This window comes from Botryllus schlosseri, chromosome 13 (assembly GCF_051294905.1).
Source record: "Botryllus schlosseri isolate E-star chromosome 13, Bs_hap1, whole genome shotgun sequence".
Taxonomy (NCBI): domain Eukaryota; kingdom Metazoa; phylum Chordata; class Ascidiacea; order Stolidobranchia; family Styelidae; genus Botryllus; species Botryllus schlosseri.
Window position 1 is genome coordinate 7409883 of NC_137248.1, and position 17437 is coordinate 7427319.

A 17437-nucleotide genomic window follows, 5' to 3' on the forward strand; every position below is an offset into this window, starting at 1 on the left:
TTGTCAGGTTGCCTAAAAAACGCTACACACCAAATTTGGGTCAGATCCGACCAGTAAAGGCCGTGCGGCGTGCAATATTAAATTGAAATTTCAACATTTTTGAATTTATAGTATTTAAGCTGGCAAATTTCGACACTTCGATATGACCAAACGTGTTCCAGGCATGCCTGAAGGGAAAGTGATGCTTTTTTCACTTGTTTACATCTTGATACTGGCCGCTGTGATAGAGTTGAGATAATGAAATTGCTAATTATTGAAAAATTAATTTGACACTGATTTGCTGGTAATGAGTCAACGACATTGAATTAGTCTCGTTTAAACGATGGTGATATAATAGCAAATATAATACTTTTAAGGCTGTAATCGGACACCATGAAGAGAAAATGAAATGACGCACAGGTAAAATACAGTAAATATATTTCCCAGGTTAATATCGATAGCCGAAAGTATCTTTTGTCGTGCCGACGTAGATTTGACGACGTTGTGGCTTTTTTCTTTGCGATGCGTTATGATATTTACTTTTCACAACCCCCTATATACCTCTACAAGGCGAAGTACGAATGTTGAGGCATTCTTTTCGAATTTTAGCGGATCCGCATCATCGTAGGGCATTTATATGCGCCGTGATGAACTCGCCCCAATGAACAATAGGATGTTTGAGGTATGTCATATGACGAGTTGGTTGATAATAATAATTACTAATATCCCTCATATCAATAAATCTTATGAACCATTTTGTATCATTCTCGAGATTTGGTGTTGAAATAAGACCCGATGAACGAAAGCACTCGCAAGGAATGGGAAGAGCTAGACATTGGGCACTAGGCCGAGGTGGATGTCATATCAAAAGACCGCAACTGCGCGTCGTTCGGCATCTTCCTATATGTACATTACATCGCATGGTATCTTATCATCATTATCATTGGTTTATTAGCAATTTTTATCGGTTCAATACGCCACAAATGCGATACAATGAAAAGATAGGAAGGTGTCGAGGCGACCATAGGCAACTATGCAACCAGACACCCACCTTGGCCTAGGCCAGAGGTCGGGAAACTTTTTCGACCGAAGAGCCATATTGACTCAATATTTCCAATTGTACCTCCCAAAGAGCCATAGGCCAATCAACTGTTACGTCACAATTGAAAATTCGCGACGTATTAGTAGCCCTAATACGAGATTCGTACTGTGCGCCATATTTTTCCGCCCACATGCGACATGCGTAGGTCGAGCCAAACTACATCAGTACAGCAACTGCAGGGTGTGATATGTCAGTGACGTGGGGTTAGGGGAGGAAAGTGAGGCAGTGCCTCACATATCGTCAGGGATGAGCGAGGGAGAATTGTGAAACCTTCAATGATTATTGGTATTTTTTATCGATGTTTATGAATGATTAGATTTTAATCACTTTATTTATAGTTATTGTTCGAAAATAAAGCGCGAAAGGAGAGTTAACGCACAGTCGCACCTGTGATAGCGCAACTCATCGTAAATACCTTAGAATTTATCATCAATGATATTATTCAAATGAAATTGTCGCGCTGATTCCGAAAATCTAAATATTGATCAACGTCTAAAGTATTCGGCGTAACATAACGCTACACACCTACATGTTACGGCCGTCCTAGAAAGCTACTGACGTTACCAATCAAGAACTTGGATAGCTATTGAGTTGTTTTTAATTTGAATTTGAATTTGAATTTGTAATTGTTAATGTCACTTCCAAGGAAGTTTATTTACCGGCGTAGATCAGGAAGACTTGAAAAGTGCATGGTCCTACAAGCGTGGCCATGTCAAGGTATCAATTAAGGTAGCGTGCAATCCAATTTAGAGGCACGTGATGACGGGTAGATCGAATTTGCCAGTGGTCTTAGTTGCCGGCCCGGCAGCAACTTGAATTTAAGGATTTTTAAATGGGGGGTGCGAACCCCTAACCCAGGTTCCCCCACTGTCTTGAAATCTCAAAAATCTGTTCATGCTGCAACGAGAATAATTATTTGGACCAAAATGAAAATTTTCAAACAAGTCACTGCAATATTGATAAATTAGGTACGCAGTTAAAAATTTGTCAAAGAGCCATATCTTATACTAGGGTTGCCATACGTCCGGAATTTCCTGGACATGTCCGGAATTTCAATGTTCAAACAATCGTCCGGGAGGAATTTCGAAAATATGCCAAATGTTCGGAATTTTGAAGACTTGACGTAGGCTCATAACTCTTTCTTATATCAGCATAAAAACAATATTTTGGGGGGGAATATTTATGCTGATGCATGATATTTATCATCGCGCTGCGCGCGATTTACTATCACATTTATTGATGTTGATATGGAGACTACCACCCTCGCAAAAACTGCAATAAAAATATAAATAAAAACAACCTTCATTTACTGGAATAAGTCTAATTTTAATCGCAATTATAGGAGAACGGTATATTCCTAGAGATCGTTAAGGCGATTTAAATGCTTTATTCAAAGATCGTGGTTCCAAACGGGGGTGGTGGTCGTTTGCCTTTATTCCGGGGCTTGCGAATATGTTGAACGTAATCAGCTTCCAATATAGCCCGTGAGTAAGTCTGGGCAAAGGTGCTGCCTTCTTTTAGTAATCAGCTCGTAAAATTTTGATCGGGGCCACGGAACATTTTCAAATTTAGGATGGAGTCGCGACCATGAAATGTTGGAAACCACTGGATGTGTTTGTTTTATAAAGTTCCGTGGTGCGCACCGGCAAGTTGCATAGATTTCCCTAGTGTGCATGGGCTCAAAATAATTGCTTATTGGGGCGGGAGGGGGCTGAAAACATGTGCTTTCGGTCCTGGTTACACAACAAAAGGCCACATACTCCTGAACCGGATCGTGACCACCTCTGGTCTATGAGCAAAGTTTTGTTAGTGTGACGTCACAACTCTATTTTAAATCCACTAGTGGGCGCTGAAGAGTGTCCGGAATTTGGGTTGCTGAAATATGGTAACCCTATCTTATACCCAAAAGAGCCATAAATCGCTCGCGAGTCATAGGTTCACGACCACTGGGCTAGGCGATGTAAAGAGGAGGCATGCACATTGCACACTGAATCAGTGATTCCCAACCTTTTTCGGCTCATCGCCTCCTTTTCAAGCTCCACACCGATCATCGCCCCCCAAATTTTGTGAACCGAATAACGAGCATACAAACTGTAATCACCGGTTGGTTGACTTAAAAAACGGCTCGATGTCGAACTTTTACACTTTTGCAGCTAAATTTTCGTTGGTTGACTAAAAAAAAGGTCATTTCTCCGAATTGGCTCCAATTAATCCGTTTTAACGCGCCATCGCCCCCTCCGCTATTTTCGCCCCCTTTGTCCATTTTCGCCCTCCTATCGCCTCCTTGGTCATTTTCGCCCCCCTAGACCGCCAAATCGCCTCCTGGGGGCGATATCGCCCACGTTGGGAACCACTGCACTAAATGAAAAGTAAAGAAGAGCGTATAGAAGAAAGCAAGCAACAAGAAATGGGGTGGCATGTCATGGAAGGCGCATTGTACATGTAGGCCTACATTGTGTGTGTCTTGATTGGATGAACATATAATCTCCTGATTATTGGTTATTGTCTTACCATACAATTGTCTTCACTTGACCTGAAATGCGCTTTATTGCACTAGGCCTACTGCAAAAAGAGTTTTTTTCTGATAGTCGAAGATCCCATAGATATAATTATACGCTCTATAAAGTTGGTATGTTACAATTTGTTTCCCTTGGTTTTCGAACAATTAAAAATCATATCTGAAGTAGGTCATTAATTAGCTAGGGATGGTGTGAACCTCTGAAAGGTTCTGTGAGAACGCGAACGCGAAACTCATGACGTCTTATGACGTCATATTGCTAATTCCAACCCTACATTTCATTGCAAATTGATATATTAATGTACACATTGTACATGTACACTAGGGCTCTTCAAAAATGACTTTTTTTCTCAAATCGTACTGGCTACTTAATAAAATTGTCAGGTTACCTAATTTAAGCCTACACACAAAATTTGGTTCAATTCCAGCCAGTAACCGCTTTGCTACAGAAGAAAGTTAATATTTCTTATATAAAAATAAATAATAAAAAATTTGAAAATTTTCTGTTCACCCCATGAAAGTGTTAGGCTGTCTATAGAAACGATCCTCACCAAATTTGGTTCAATTCCAACCAGTGGAAGCGGAGTTATTGCCGTCGAAAAATTTGGATTTGAATAAAATAGTATTTACGGTGAGCATAACTATAATAAATAAACAAAGAATCGGTCACCGTAAATACTATTTTATTCAAATCCAAATTTTTCGACGGCAATAACTCCGCTTCCACTGGTTGGAATTGAACCAAATTTGGTGAGGATAGTTTCTATAGACAGCCTAACACTTTCATGGGGTGAACAGAAAATTTTCAAATTTTCTATTATTTATTTTTATAAAAGAAATAGAAACTTTCTTATCCTGTAGCAAAGCGGTTACTGGCTGGAGTTGAACCAAATTTTGTGTGTAGGCCTAAACTAGGTAACCTAACAAATTTATCAAGTAGCCAGTACGATTTGAGAAAAAAAGTCATTTTTGAAGAGCCCTAATGTACACGATACCTAGCGACAACTCGGGCCACAATATGCAAAATGCTGAAGTATTACTGACTTTTTAACCGTCGCCGAATATATCAACTCCAGGATCAATCAAATGATATAATAATCCTATAAAATCTTCCGTCGCTTGCCAACAATTTCGACGAGGACTTGCAAGGGAATATCAGCTTACGCCTTATAACGGTCTAGGCCAGGCCGGACAATGAATTCGGGGACTGCATATTGCTACATCGATATTGAGCACAATAAAACGGATTTGGTTTTTATGACACAGTAATCACCAAATCAAGATGGACCCCATACGCCTGCTAGATATTTACAGTAGTAGATAACGATGCATTCTTTATATGAAGTTAATTGAATGGTTGAATAAGCATCATTCGCTTACCGCCTACATGTAGCATAGCTCTTGAGTCTTGATGTTGTGTGATTGCGGGTCAAGCTCACAGTAGAGCCCTAAGACATTCACAAACGGAAAACTGGATATTCCGAGCAAAGTTTTGTAACAAACCAAGTAAAATTTTTGAGATTGTCAAGGTGCAGGCACGTTTAGTGTTGATGTTTTATGCTGCCATTGCCATGCATAGAGTGGCCCGAATTTGAAATGCAAATAATTTCAAACAAAGATGTTATAATGACGGGAAAATTGTAATACATGAAAAAGGTTCGCAGTGCAGAAGCTGCCAAGGTTCGTTTGTGGGCGTGAACCTCTAAATTCCCGAGGTTCACACACAGACCGCGAACGTGAACCTCACGTTCACACCATCCCTGGTGTAGACCATTTCCATTTGCAATCAGCAGCGTCTGTCTGGGCCGCTGACTGATGCTAATGCCTGTGGAACTGCGAGTTTGAAATTAGTTATAAGTTAGAATCAATCGAAACGGAGTTTGTTCGGTTTTATTAGCAATACCGAAACATGAGACCAGCATCGCTATCAACCTATAATGATGACCTGAGACTCCTTGAACATCGAATCGCGAGATACTTGAGTTCTCTTAATACATATGTCTGGAGAATTATGTGGGATCTCTGACAAAATGTCTCCCAAGCAGTTGTTAGCTTGACATTCTACAGCAGGATATCGAAAAAAGTCATAATGGGTTGTGAAGACAACATCCCCAAGCTTATTTGGTCTTGATTACGTGAAATTCACACTATTGGGAAAAAGATATCTCTCAAAGTCTGGGAAATATATTTTACTGCATTTTACCTGCTTGGCAATATATTTTCTCTTTATGGTCCCGGATTTCAGTGCGGAGTGCTGTATTTATATGCGATGTATATCACCATAGTTTTCACGGGGCTCTTTCAATGTGGTTCCAGCTTATCATTGTTATATTCATTTTTCATATATTAGCAATTCCAATGACTTATTCACCTCGGTATCAAGGTATAGGGCTACAAGACACGCGCGTTCATGTCGTCCAATTACCATAATGATCGACGTAAAAGATCATCGACCTATCAAATATGCCGGCCCTGCAGTGTGAAACAGGATCTCGCCGGATATCCGACAGTCGTCCAGCATGTCCACTAGTGCGGAGCATGGACCGGAGCCGGATTGGATATCCGGCCGGATTTTTTCAATTTTGGCCGGAGCGGGACCAGTACTTTTTCTGATACTGCCGGAGCCGGATTGAAGCCGGATCAGTACTTTTTTCACACGGCCAGAATCTTTATGGATAAGCACGACTTTTGTAACTAGATAACTACCAACCAACCACACGCAAGTAACCACCAAGCCAGTGCAAAAATAAACGAGCCATATTTATGAATTCACGGAACCAACGTACCGTGGAGGGTAGGATTTCCGGCCGGACACTTTTGGCCGGAGCCGGATCAGTACTTTTTCCTGATACGGCCGGAGCCGGACCAGAGAATTTACAAACTGGATCGGAGTCGGACCAGTGAATTTGTCGATCCGCTCCGCACTAATGTCCACATCAAGTCGAAATACAAACAATTTCTACTGAATCATTACTATAGTCAGCCCTAAGTTCACCGACCTGACAAATCGATCTCGCCTTTCGACACATATAACCTTATTTGTCGCCTGTCCTTTGATATCATCTGCTTTTACTTTTCATTCAGTATACACTGTACGAGTGTACGTACATGCCTATTGTTTACATCACCTATACCAGTTGGGCGTCTGTTTTCAGAGACTACTACAAGTTGTTTCGACACATTCCTCCCTATCTTTTCATTATATCGCAGTCTTGTGGGTGTATTGAAATTATGAAATTGTTAATAGTATATTGAATTGAATTGACGTACTGAAAAAATGTAATCTGAGTGCTGATTTATTTCTAAAATAAGATGGAGTGCATTGCCAATGCAGCGGCGAAAATTGTTACGACATCGCCAGATGAAGCACGAATAAATTTGGAAACACCTTTCCGCATAGCACATATATCATAAAATGTCGATCGTCCCTAAAATACCATATCAGTGGCAGTCAATATTTGCAATGTACCGTTTGAAATAACTCACAATTTTAGCGCACTTTGACCATCATGTTGCTGCGATAGCACCAAAACTGAAATGAAAATCACAAACCTTAATCTCACATATAACGAGTCATTCGATTTTATTTCCTGATGGAGAGGTGACGTAAGAGCTTGCACGCTGGTATTTCAACTGCATTAAAAATGTGGCGGTTCGCATATACAGCACAAATGCAAAATTTGTAATATACTGGCGGCTAAAGAGTAAAAGATTGTGAGGCAATTTTCGGTATACATTCCGGTATTCATCCTAGCTGGGCAGGCGGATGGGGATGGGTATGCCGTTGGGTTTGATATTGGACAGGCTGCTGCTGGTATAGGACAGGCTGCTGTTGGTATTGGACAGGCTGCTGTTGGTATTGGACAGGCTGCTGTTGGTATTGGACAGGCTGCTGTTGGTATTGTGGTGGCTGTTGGAACTGGCCGGCGACGGGCTGACCATAATACGGGCCTGGTTGCTGTTGAGGAGGTTGTGTCAAGACACCACCGCAAGCGTCCCTTTCAATCAACCATTGTCCCGATCCAGCCTCGTCGCAGTACATATTGAACATGCCTGGAACGTAAGGACAGGGCACTCCAATTATAACGAATCCAGGGGGATAATGTGACGCAGGGAGTAATTCAAGGCCCTGTACGGGATGACAGTATTGCGGAACAATCGTTGTAGTTGGGGGTGGGGTGGTTGTAGTTGTTGCTGGTATTGGTGGTAGTGGTTTCATGGCGATTGGAGGTAGTGGTTGCATCGCCATTGGAGGTGATGGTTGTTGAACCGACTCTGGGTGATAATGAGGCACCGTATCGGCATTGTGTTGCATTGGAGAACCAACCGGGTGGTAATGATTCAGCATAGAGTTTTGTTGTGGCATTGGCATTGATTGGGACGGAGCTTGGGGTTGGGTGTTGACAACAGCACCATCAGAACACGATCCTTCCGATAACCACGAACCCTCTTCAGTGCATTTTATGTTGTAGCCAGGGCCGCTGGGACAAGCTACTGCGACAATGGTTCCATGACTATATTCTGTGTTGCCGCCGGTATGGTTTGGTGGCGGAGGGCATGAGTGTGCTGAAGCTGAAAAGCAAGAAATTATGATGAGAATCTGCAACTGCATGTGTAGGCCTACTACGGTTACGTGTCGCATTCAAAGCAATGTATGGAAATATATCAGGAATAGATGGAGACGCTATGTCCGTTAAGAGAAGGGATATCAAAAGTACACACATCCGATATTTATGAATTTAACGAGCTATTCATGCTAGCAAAATCAATATGCCCGCCAGACATGCGATATCGAGTATCATATTATGCATATACGTAAAAATGACAAATTGCCCGTCATAGCACTAATAGGAGAGTTGAATATACCTGTCCGTACGGGGTATTGTGTTTTATTCATTTTTTAAATTTGTTCGGAATTCGGTTCGTTACACCCTCTGGGGTTTTGTTGGCGTTGTTCTGACTATATGTGTTATTTGTTTTGACGAATAATTGCAGCATTTATGACACGAAAACGTAATTCGTGACGACACAATCTTCCCCCGGTCGTAAGGAGCTTATATAATTATTCTACATTGAACCTCTCGTTTGTACAAAATACGTAAATGAATTCCCCTTAAGCCAAATATGCTAAAAATAATCCGCGACACGCCGTAACTACCGGTACCAGGATCAACAAAGCTCTTAGCAGCACCGTATCTTTCGAGACTATAATGGAAACATGAGCTTTAAACGTGCTAGGATAGTGAAATATTACGGGGTTGAAAATTACATATTGCAATACTTCCGCTTATAGACAGCTAAACTAATAGGATTATTCTGCAATGTGAGGAAACAGAAATACGAATTTATTAATATTTGCGAATTCCATACTTGCTGCAAAATTTAACATGACCGGAGGGTACCAGCATGGCATTCAGGGTGCCAGTATGTGCGTTACCCTCACGGCATTGCACATTACATTGTGACGTAATTTTCCCTGTCGATTCAAAATATGTATTGGTGACGTCACTTCACTGCTGAAATGTTTTGACACGCCGTGTAAAAAATTTTGTTCTGACACGGTCTAATTTAATAGCAAATACCGCAAAATGTAGCAAAGTGATCCACTCAATTAGTAGGCTTGAGTCTTTCCCGTGAGGGTTTCGTAATTATAGATTTCTGTTTTCGGCATGAAATATCACTTCGCCGAAAAGCTCGTTCCAGCCGATAATAAATATCACAGTGTAATCGATAGCATTGATTTAATTTTCAACTCAGTTTGGTTATCAATGATCTGGATTATGACGTCAAATAAAAACCACGTCTTCTCGAGTTCTCGGAGATGACTGCAACTTGACACGCTTTTCGATGTCATCTGCTCCGTGAAGGGTGAAACTATGTGACGTATGGGCTTTGGGTATTGTTTGTTCTACCCAACCTACAGCAATACATTTGCAAAACATAGCAGCCTACTACAATAAATATGCCTCTTTTAAGTCCAAAGTTATTGACTGCTGACGTAAGATGCTTCGAATTGCTAAAACAGCGAAGCCCTTGTACAATTGTACAATGTACAACATCAAGAATGCTAAGAATCAAGTCATACGTAGTTTGAATTGTCACCCCCCCCTCCTGGACACCAGGGACAGCAGATCTTTAAAATAACGGTGAGAATCACTTGATCGTATAAATGCACCTTTCGTGACGATGTAGATTACTTATCTTGTTTACTTTACTCACCACCAATAGTCAGGGCCGCTGCAAGCAGAACCAAAAGCATCCTCGTCATATTGCTTGATATTTCCCCGACAGTCTGAGTAAAGACTGAGCATATACACCAATTATGATTTATATAGTTAAATTCCGTCCCACTCTGCCCGGGGGCAGTTGCACGGTTACGCGGTGCGTTTAACCTTTCTTGAGTTTCTTTTATTCCTGATAACCCAATTCTAACCGTAATTACGGTCAATTTTCGCTTCACGTTCTGCTCGTGCTTCCCGGTGATAGACGCATTTGTGAAGATCATCATCGGCTGCGTGTGTCTCTTATTCAAACTGCGTCGCATCCGTCTCATCCATTGAAATGCCTATTTGATTATGTTGCTGTAGATATAATTTTGTTCAATTAGTTGCAATACCGCAACCGCGCAATGAACTCTTGAAGAATGCCGATGACAATAATTCAAAAGCGGTATTAAAGAGATAATGATACGTATTGGCGATTTTGCTGCGAAGCAGTCTGATACTCCCATATGCCTGATCTAGGAAAGGGAGTGGGGCATAGTTGGTGTGACTAAAACTATCGTCATGATAACAATTGGAAGCAGGTTCATGTGTCTACTCAGCTCAGCTCGATACATATCTAAAAAATATATGGTTTCCTCACGACCGATCCCGCAGCAATACAAAAGCAAAAAGTCGAGCGAGTACACGCACGAAACTAAGAGAGGTGGAGAAGTATGAGCGAGAAAAATAGGAAGTCGTCGACGCGTTATAATTTTATGATTATCATTATTATTATTATACCATGATCAACACAATTTTGAGTTCCACGAAAGTTTAAAAGGTTTGGCATATTTTGAGACCAGCGATTCTGAATTAGCTATATTTTTTGAGGTATATTCAATAGTTTAGTTGCAAAAAGTGCAATAAATATAGTGTATTCCACGCGAAACCCTCAAACACGCAACTGACTACCAGAAATAAATATTCGGTGTCAATAATAGCATATAGATAAGGTCCCAGGGTTGTAACCAAGTCACAAGGTTCCGAGTCACAAGTCAATCTCACTTTTATATTTTTGACTCGAGTCAAGTCGAGTCATTTTCAATTCCCACCGAGTCAAGTCCGAGTCCAAGTCAGCGAACAGAGGATCGAGTCCGAGTCATGGTATTATGACTCGAGTCCGAGTCCAAGTCATTGTGTTGACTGCTCGGTTTCCAGTTAATGTCTTCCTAAACCTACTTTTTTTAACTCTGTTTGGTGATATTGAATGGTTCGCATTTATAACATATCAATTTTCCTTACTTTTAGCAGTTTCTGGTCGCATTTTCAAGCACCAGTACCAACAAACGAAATCCCAATAGTGTGCTGGCTTCGAAATTACAATGAAATGTCGGTCTTCGCCGTCTGAATCTCGAGTCAATGACTTGCTTCGAGTCATGCGCAATGACTCGAGTCCAAGTCGAGTCAATACACAGATTGACTCGAGTCGAGTCGAGTCATTTCCGTATTTTGAGAAAATGACTCGAGTCGAGTCGAGTCATCCGAAAATCGTGACTCGAGTCTGACTCGAGTCGAGTCATGACTCGAGTCATTACAACCCTAAAGGTCCCATCATAAGGTAGGTATTTGTGTAGATTTGAACCCTCTACCTACGATATCGCATCGTGCAGCGCTCTGTCACTGTTACAAAAGGTCATTGAGAGTAACCAGTATTGCTACAACTGGTTCGCTGATAGCATAAATTTTCATGAGATGGTTTTATAGAACTGTAGTGAACCAGATAAATCCGACGACTGGTTATTTAGGGCAAGTTTTTGCAACTTTTGCAACTTTTTTTGCAGCTTCCGACAGCTTTCTAGATACTCAGAATCTATGTATTATTATGATGTTTTGAGCTGTTTGGGGGGATTTTATAGTGTAACTTTTTGCAACTTTTCTCTCTTTTTCATTCCAATTTTTACTGCTACTTTTATCAAATATTGCGTAAAAATGCAAAGGAATGGTTTAAAAACATGCTATAAACTCTTTCTAGTATTGTTCTATTCTCTTTCATTTGCATAACAAATATCTATAAGATGCGCTAGCTGCCTCTAACTGTCATCTGTGACACAATGGCTTACAAGCAAGAAGTTCAAATACCGCTGCCAAGCACGACCGTGTCCGAACAATATGTAAATAGATCGCATTATTAATTCCGTCGTTTAAAGTTGAAATAGTTTCCCATCTCACGAAAGCCCAGGCGAGACTGCCGAAAGTTACATTTTCACTGGGTCACCTTTTTCAGGCTATTGATTTTGTTAAAGTTGACAAAAGTAAGTTTTTCAAAAATGCCTTGGGTCAAGTTTGCAGAACTAGGGGGTTTGGGATGTGTTAGCCGACTTGTTTTAGGGGGAAGGGTATCGCAATGCTGTTTGACTTTTTGGCGAAAAATGATTCTCGCATTGCGTAATTTTCTTGCTGTGTGCCCGGAAAAATGTAATTTCTGGTGGTTTCCTCGGACCGTTAAATGACGAAGTAACAAATTTGACAGCTCTTCTGGAACTAGGTTATACAACGGAACCTTTCGAATACCTCATACCCTAATAATTCAACGAAAATTATAAATGTAACTTTTTACTGCAAATTTTATTAAAATTAAATGCAACTTTCTCGCGATTTTAGCGCAACACAAACTTGCCCTAGTTATCATAGTAAGTATGCTTATTTACGGAAGTTTGACGTTATGCGTAGTTACTGTCATTTTGAATTCGCGCGATCAGTGCTCGGTCATGCGTGAAACTATATGCCCGATTTGAAGCATTTATTGAATTACAACGTATTTTCAATTGACTGTATCATCTTAGTCTGTCATATTATAGATAACTAACCTACGGATAGATGCGCATCACGTGATTCACGGTCGAGTGATGCTACATTCGCAGATTTGTTGTCGCTTCATAGCATGAAACGGCAACGTAATTGCTAACCCCATAGATACGACCCGAGCGCTCAAATTTAATAAAGTTGATCACATTTGAATGCTACAGTCGCGCTTATTCTGATATGCATCAAAATCTTATCAGGGCAAAGGAACCCCTCGAAATAGCCTTCAAAGTCTGAAAATCGGCATTGTTCTGAACAATCGCCACCACGCAAGGACCATTGTTGTGGTCATTGTGCTGCGTCGTTGTGATTGTTTAGAACAATGCCGATTTTCAGACTTTGAAGGCTATTTCGGGGTGGTTCCATTGCCTTGATGAAAATCTAATGTATATTATCAGAATCAGCCCAACTGTAGCTTTCGACTAATATCAACGTTAATAAATTTGAGTGCTCGGGTCGTCATCTATGGGATTAGCAATTACGTTGCCGTTTCATGCTTTGAAGCGACAGCAACTCTGCGACTGTAGCATCACTCGACCGTGAATCACGTGATGCGCATCTATCCGTAGGTTAGTTATCTATAGTCATATCCTCTTGTACTCTAGGGCCTGCTGAATGAAAATTACAACAAAAGTATTTCATCATCATGCTTCGAAATTGTCAGTACAAAATGACCCAAAATGCTTAGTACCAGATTTTCAGTAATCAATCTAGATTATAGTTGAGACGAATTTCATTGAACGGATTTCTCAGAGGTCAGGGACAAAGATGCTTTCATGAGTGGGAGAAAAAATGGATATAACGAAGAAAATCATCGTTCTCATCAACAACAACTATTCCATTCGTGACTTAACAATGTAGAGAATTTCGCGTCTGCAACCAAATCGTTACAGGAAGTAGCCGAACGAAAGTTACAATTGCTTAGAATATCCTCGAACATAATGGTACGCCTTCTTCTATGACATTCTTCAAAATCGCTGGCTGAAAATTATATGCTGCGCGAATTTGACGCTAAAAACAGTCAGTACCATGCACCTCAACATATTGATAAGAGATATATTCGAATCCCTGGGGGCGAGTCGTCTTCATATCTGTGACATATAATACAGCAAAATGCGACTTTATTCTAATATTTTCGAGGCTCGTATACGGATTCGAAAGTAATGGCAGTGCTGAACTATTATCTCTTTGGAGTCCTAGTATTTGTTCCATTAGGTAAGATGAATTTGTTGTTTACGTTGATATTAGGAAGAGATGCTAGATTTAGCATATTTATATTGACAAGCATATTTATTTGTTTAGGGGACGCACCTTTACGCCGCATTATTTCTTTATATCCCACTTGTATCTCAACGGGATTTTATGTAAATATAAATCATTGGAAGAAAATTATACGCCGCTAGCCTGACTATAATAGAACACGCGTTAGCGCGTACGCGGAAAAATGTTTTCCTTCGTAATTGCGTTCCAGTCTACACCTAAATTATCACCTGACGTAACAAAGTGTTCCTTAACTCTGACGATTGGAACTGATTTCAATTCTACTGTCCTGGCATATACCAAAATGCATGTGGTTGCAACAAACTGTACAGTGTACAAGTGTAAGCCTACAATGTACAGTACATGGTAGTAAAATGAACACATGAGATCCTATGTGGTTTATCCACGCCGTAATTTGCAATATCTGCCAACTTTCGTCATAAAACTTTGCTATCTCATCATACTATCGCCGATATTTTGAGCGATCCGGAGTCAATCTGCTCCGGTATGGCGGGTCAGTATCTATAGCTGCTGACAGTGATATCTTCTCTTTCAAAGAGTGGGTAATTACAGACAGAGAGACAGACATTTATTGCTTCGTCAAACATAAAAATTTGACTGGAGGTGACGATATGGCCTATAAAGGCCGTGGCCGCGGATCCGTAAGTATATTAGACCCAGATCAGTAAAACGTGACGATGAATAGGTGTACATAAATGTGAGACAATAAAAAGATATCGATACCAGATGCCACCAATCCAAGAATATCTGCCCAATGATAAGGACACTGTAAAACCAGCAAAAGTCACAAAAGCTGCAAAACACGCAAAACCTGTAAAATCCGCAAAATCAGCTATAGTCCTTGCAAAACATCGGTGAAACTATTTTGAAAGTCCTAGATGTGCCGGTATAATGTCCCTAACACACTTTTTTCAAGTTGCCAAGGATTAAAATCAATTTCGATCATACCTTCCGCAAAACCCGAAAAACTGACCGCAAAACCCTGAGGCCAATACACCAGCAAGGTATAACCAGTTAAGATATGTTTCTCTTACATTGATTTGTGCGCAGACTCTTCATTTAGATGAGTGATTCCCAAAGTGTGTGCCGCCACAGATTCTCATGTTCACCGATATCTTAGTGTATTGACATCGGGGTGTTGCAGTCCGTTTTCGGGTTTTGTGTATGCTTTCATTATAAGCCATGGTAACTTGCAAAATTGTGCAGGCACAATAGCGGCACATGTTTGCCTTTTACGAGTTTTCTCAATGACTTGCGGGTCTCGTAGCAGATGTTACGGGTTTTGCGGGTTTTACAGTGTTCCCAACGATAAAAAAACATAGTTCGCCCAATCCTAATGGCAGTGAAATAAGGTTCTGTGAATGTTCTCTAAGCAAGATGTTCAAACGAAGCGAAACGTCACAAAAATTCTAGATTAATCATGTCATTTTGCCTTTGAATCAAGGTTCATGAGTTGCATGTGACATGTTCATGATTCTGAAACTTGTCGTTCACCATTGATCGTTCGACAATAAATTAGTATATGCCATTTTGTCATTATCAGAGCTCACCAATATAGTTGGGAGCCAGTGACCAATACTATATTGTTTGACAAACTTCGCTAAGGATAATAGACTTTTTGTATTTACATTGATACTAATACAGTAAATGGAATAAGTGATGATTTTTGCCAATATTCGGCCTTGCGTTACACGATCCATTATAGTAGGCTATAATGTTTTGTAGGTTTACAAAAATAAATTTGTCGCTTGAGAAACAAATTCTCCAACATAAAACGATATCTGCATGCGGCGATGACAAAAGAGTCTGCTTCATGTGTTCTCACAATACTGTGATAATATTCCAATGATGTAATTGTTGAACCAGTCATTTTGATATCGATCCGCTCAGATTACATATAATTGCAATCGATACAATCTCAAATGTGTAGAGAGATTTCGGAATTCAAGGTTTGATCATAACAGGCGGCAATACCACGAAATTTTCTCAAACTGTACGGTGTATGTATATATTGTATACAATATGCAAACAAACTCAACATCAATCACAGTAGCGCAATTTTTTAGTTTAATTAATGCCGCGACATCATTACCAATATTATGAATCTTTACAGTCTTCAGTCACCCGACCCATTCCTGCAAAAAGCCGCAACACGCAGACGGAGATCCATACTACGCAGTAGGCCAGGAAGCAGAGTTTCCTTGCCCAGATAACAAAGATGAAAAGTACAAAATGATCTGCACAAAGAATTTATCGTGGCTGGCTAAAACTAGCTGCGTGGAAGAAAAGCCGAAACCTACCGTACCCCCTCATACACACGAACCACACACGCATGCTCCCCAAACTGAAAAGCCGAAACCTACCATACCTTATCATACACATAAACCGCGACCACAACCCCCTCAAAAGCCTCGTCCACCACTGCCTTCCTTACCAAGAGAACCACGTCGTCGGCGGCCGCAACACTCTCCTATGCCAAATCCCCCACGTGAATCCGTCCCACCGCCCGATCATCCAGACCCCTTGGCTGTCAAGCCAACACCGTACCCCCATATCATTGCACCCAAAAAGCCACAGACTATCCCTCCACTGAAACATCACGCACCGGGAAAATCATCTCAATCGCCGCAGGAACAAGGTCATGGCCATGATCATGCGATGCCTCCTTCTGGAAACCCTGTTTCAAGAGCTTGCCGACTTGATGCTGTTCACATGTATTTGCCACCGAAAGTTCTTGGTCAAGACCATCACCGATTTTTAAACGATGTTGTTCAGCCAGGTGAAACAGTACACCTATATTGCCTAGCGTTCGATTCCTATTTTCATGCTTACTGTATCGACGGCGTTTTTTATTGGCACGAGGGAGTCTGTCCTCCACCTCCCCCCGCTGTTCCTCATGCTTAAGAAACCAAAATATATATCTAAAAACAAATATGTATATTTCTTGTATTCTCTGATTTGGATATTTACTAATGATGCGAGTTTGCGAACAATGATCACGTATGGATTCATGTCGAGTTTATACCATGTGGTTTTGATATTTAAGGGATGAAGAGCAAAGCTATAGTCGTACTTGATAGTTTCGACATCTTCCTATGGCTTGAATAATAAGTGTTAGTGTATATTAGCATCGTGGATGATTGTTCTACCCTTACTACAAATTGGAGGTTTATCTATAGGCTCCGCCTCGCCGACTCACCCGTATAAGTGGTGTCTTATATAAGTCTAGAAATGGACAGTGCTTCAAGTCGGCATCTACGGAATAAAAATAAAGAAGATTAACCTGGTGTGAATAACCAATAACCATAGTAGCCAACAAACGCCATGAATACTACAAACAAACAACAACCCTACTACAAAGCTTTCACGTTACAAAGACCAAGTGTTACGCTTTCTTGTCTCAACTATTCGGTTGTTGATAATTGCAATTGCAACACAGTGGTATATTTGTGAGACAAGATAGACAACCCTACTACAAAACACATAGGCACG

At 40.7% G+C, this 17437-nt stretch overlaps 2 protein-coding genes across 2 annotated transcripts; one reads left to right on the top strand and one right to left on the bottom strand.

Annotated features, from left to right (window-relative positions):
* Positions 1-6879: 6879 nt before the first annotated feature.
* LOC145454074 (uncharacterized) lies at positions 6880-10158 on the bottom strand. Its single transcript, XM_080332067.1, has 2 exons — positions 9819-10158; positions 6880-8171 (listed from the first exon to the last, which is right to left on the bottom strand). Exons 1-2 carry the CDS (start codon positions 10150-10152, stop codon positions 7345-7347), a joined length of 1161 nt encoding a protein of 386 aa, XP_080188193.1. The 5' UTR covers positions 10153-10158; the 3' UTR covers positions 6880-7344.
* A 3562-nt stretch (positions 10159-13720) lies between these two features.
* On the top strand, positions 13721-16956 carry LOC145454323 (uncharacterized). The gene is made up of 2 exons (XM_080332313.1): positions 13721-13879; positions 16059-16956. Exons 1-2 carry the CDS (start codon positions 13828-13830, stop codon positions 16847-16849), a joined length of 843 nt encoding a protein of 280 aa, XP_080188439.1. The 5' UTR covers positions 13721-13827; the 3' UTR covers positions 16850-16956.
* The last annotated feature ends 481 nt before the right edge of the window (positions 16957-17437 follow it).

Coding starts and splice junctions, on each gene's coding strand:
- LOC145454074 (XM_080332067.1), bottom strand. CDS start 10,152: ATGAGACGGATGCGACGCAGTTTGAATAAGAGACACACGCAGCCGATG. Junction 8,172..9,818: donor AGCGGCCCTGACTATTGGTG/GTGAGTAAAGTA, acceptor CTTGCTTTTCAG/CTTCAGCACACTCATGCCCT.
- LOC145454323 (XM_080332313.1), top strand. CDS start 13,828: ATGGCAGTGCTGAACTATTATCTCTTTGGAGTCCTAGTATTTGTTCCA. Junction 13,880..16,058: donor CCTAGTATTTGTTCCATTAG/GTAAGATGAATT, acceptor GAATCTTTACAG/TCTTCAGTCACCCGACCCAT.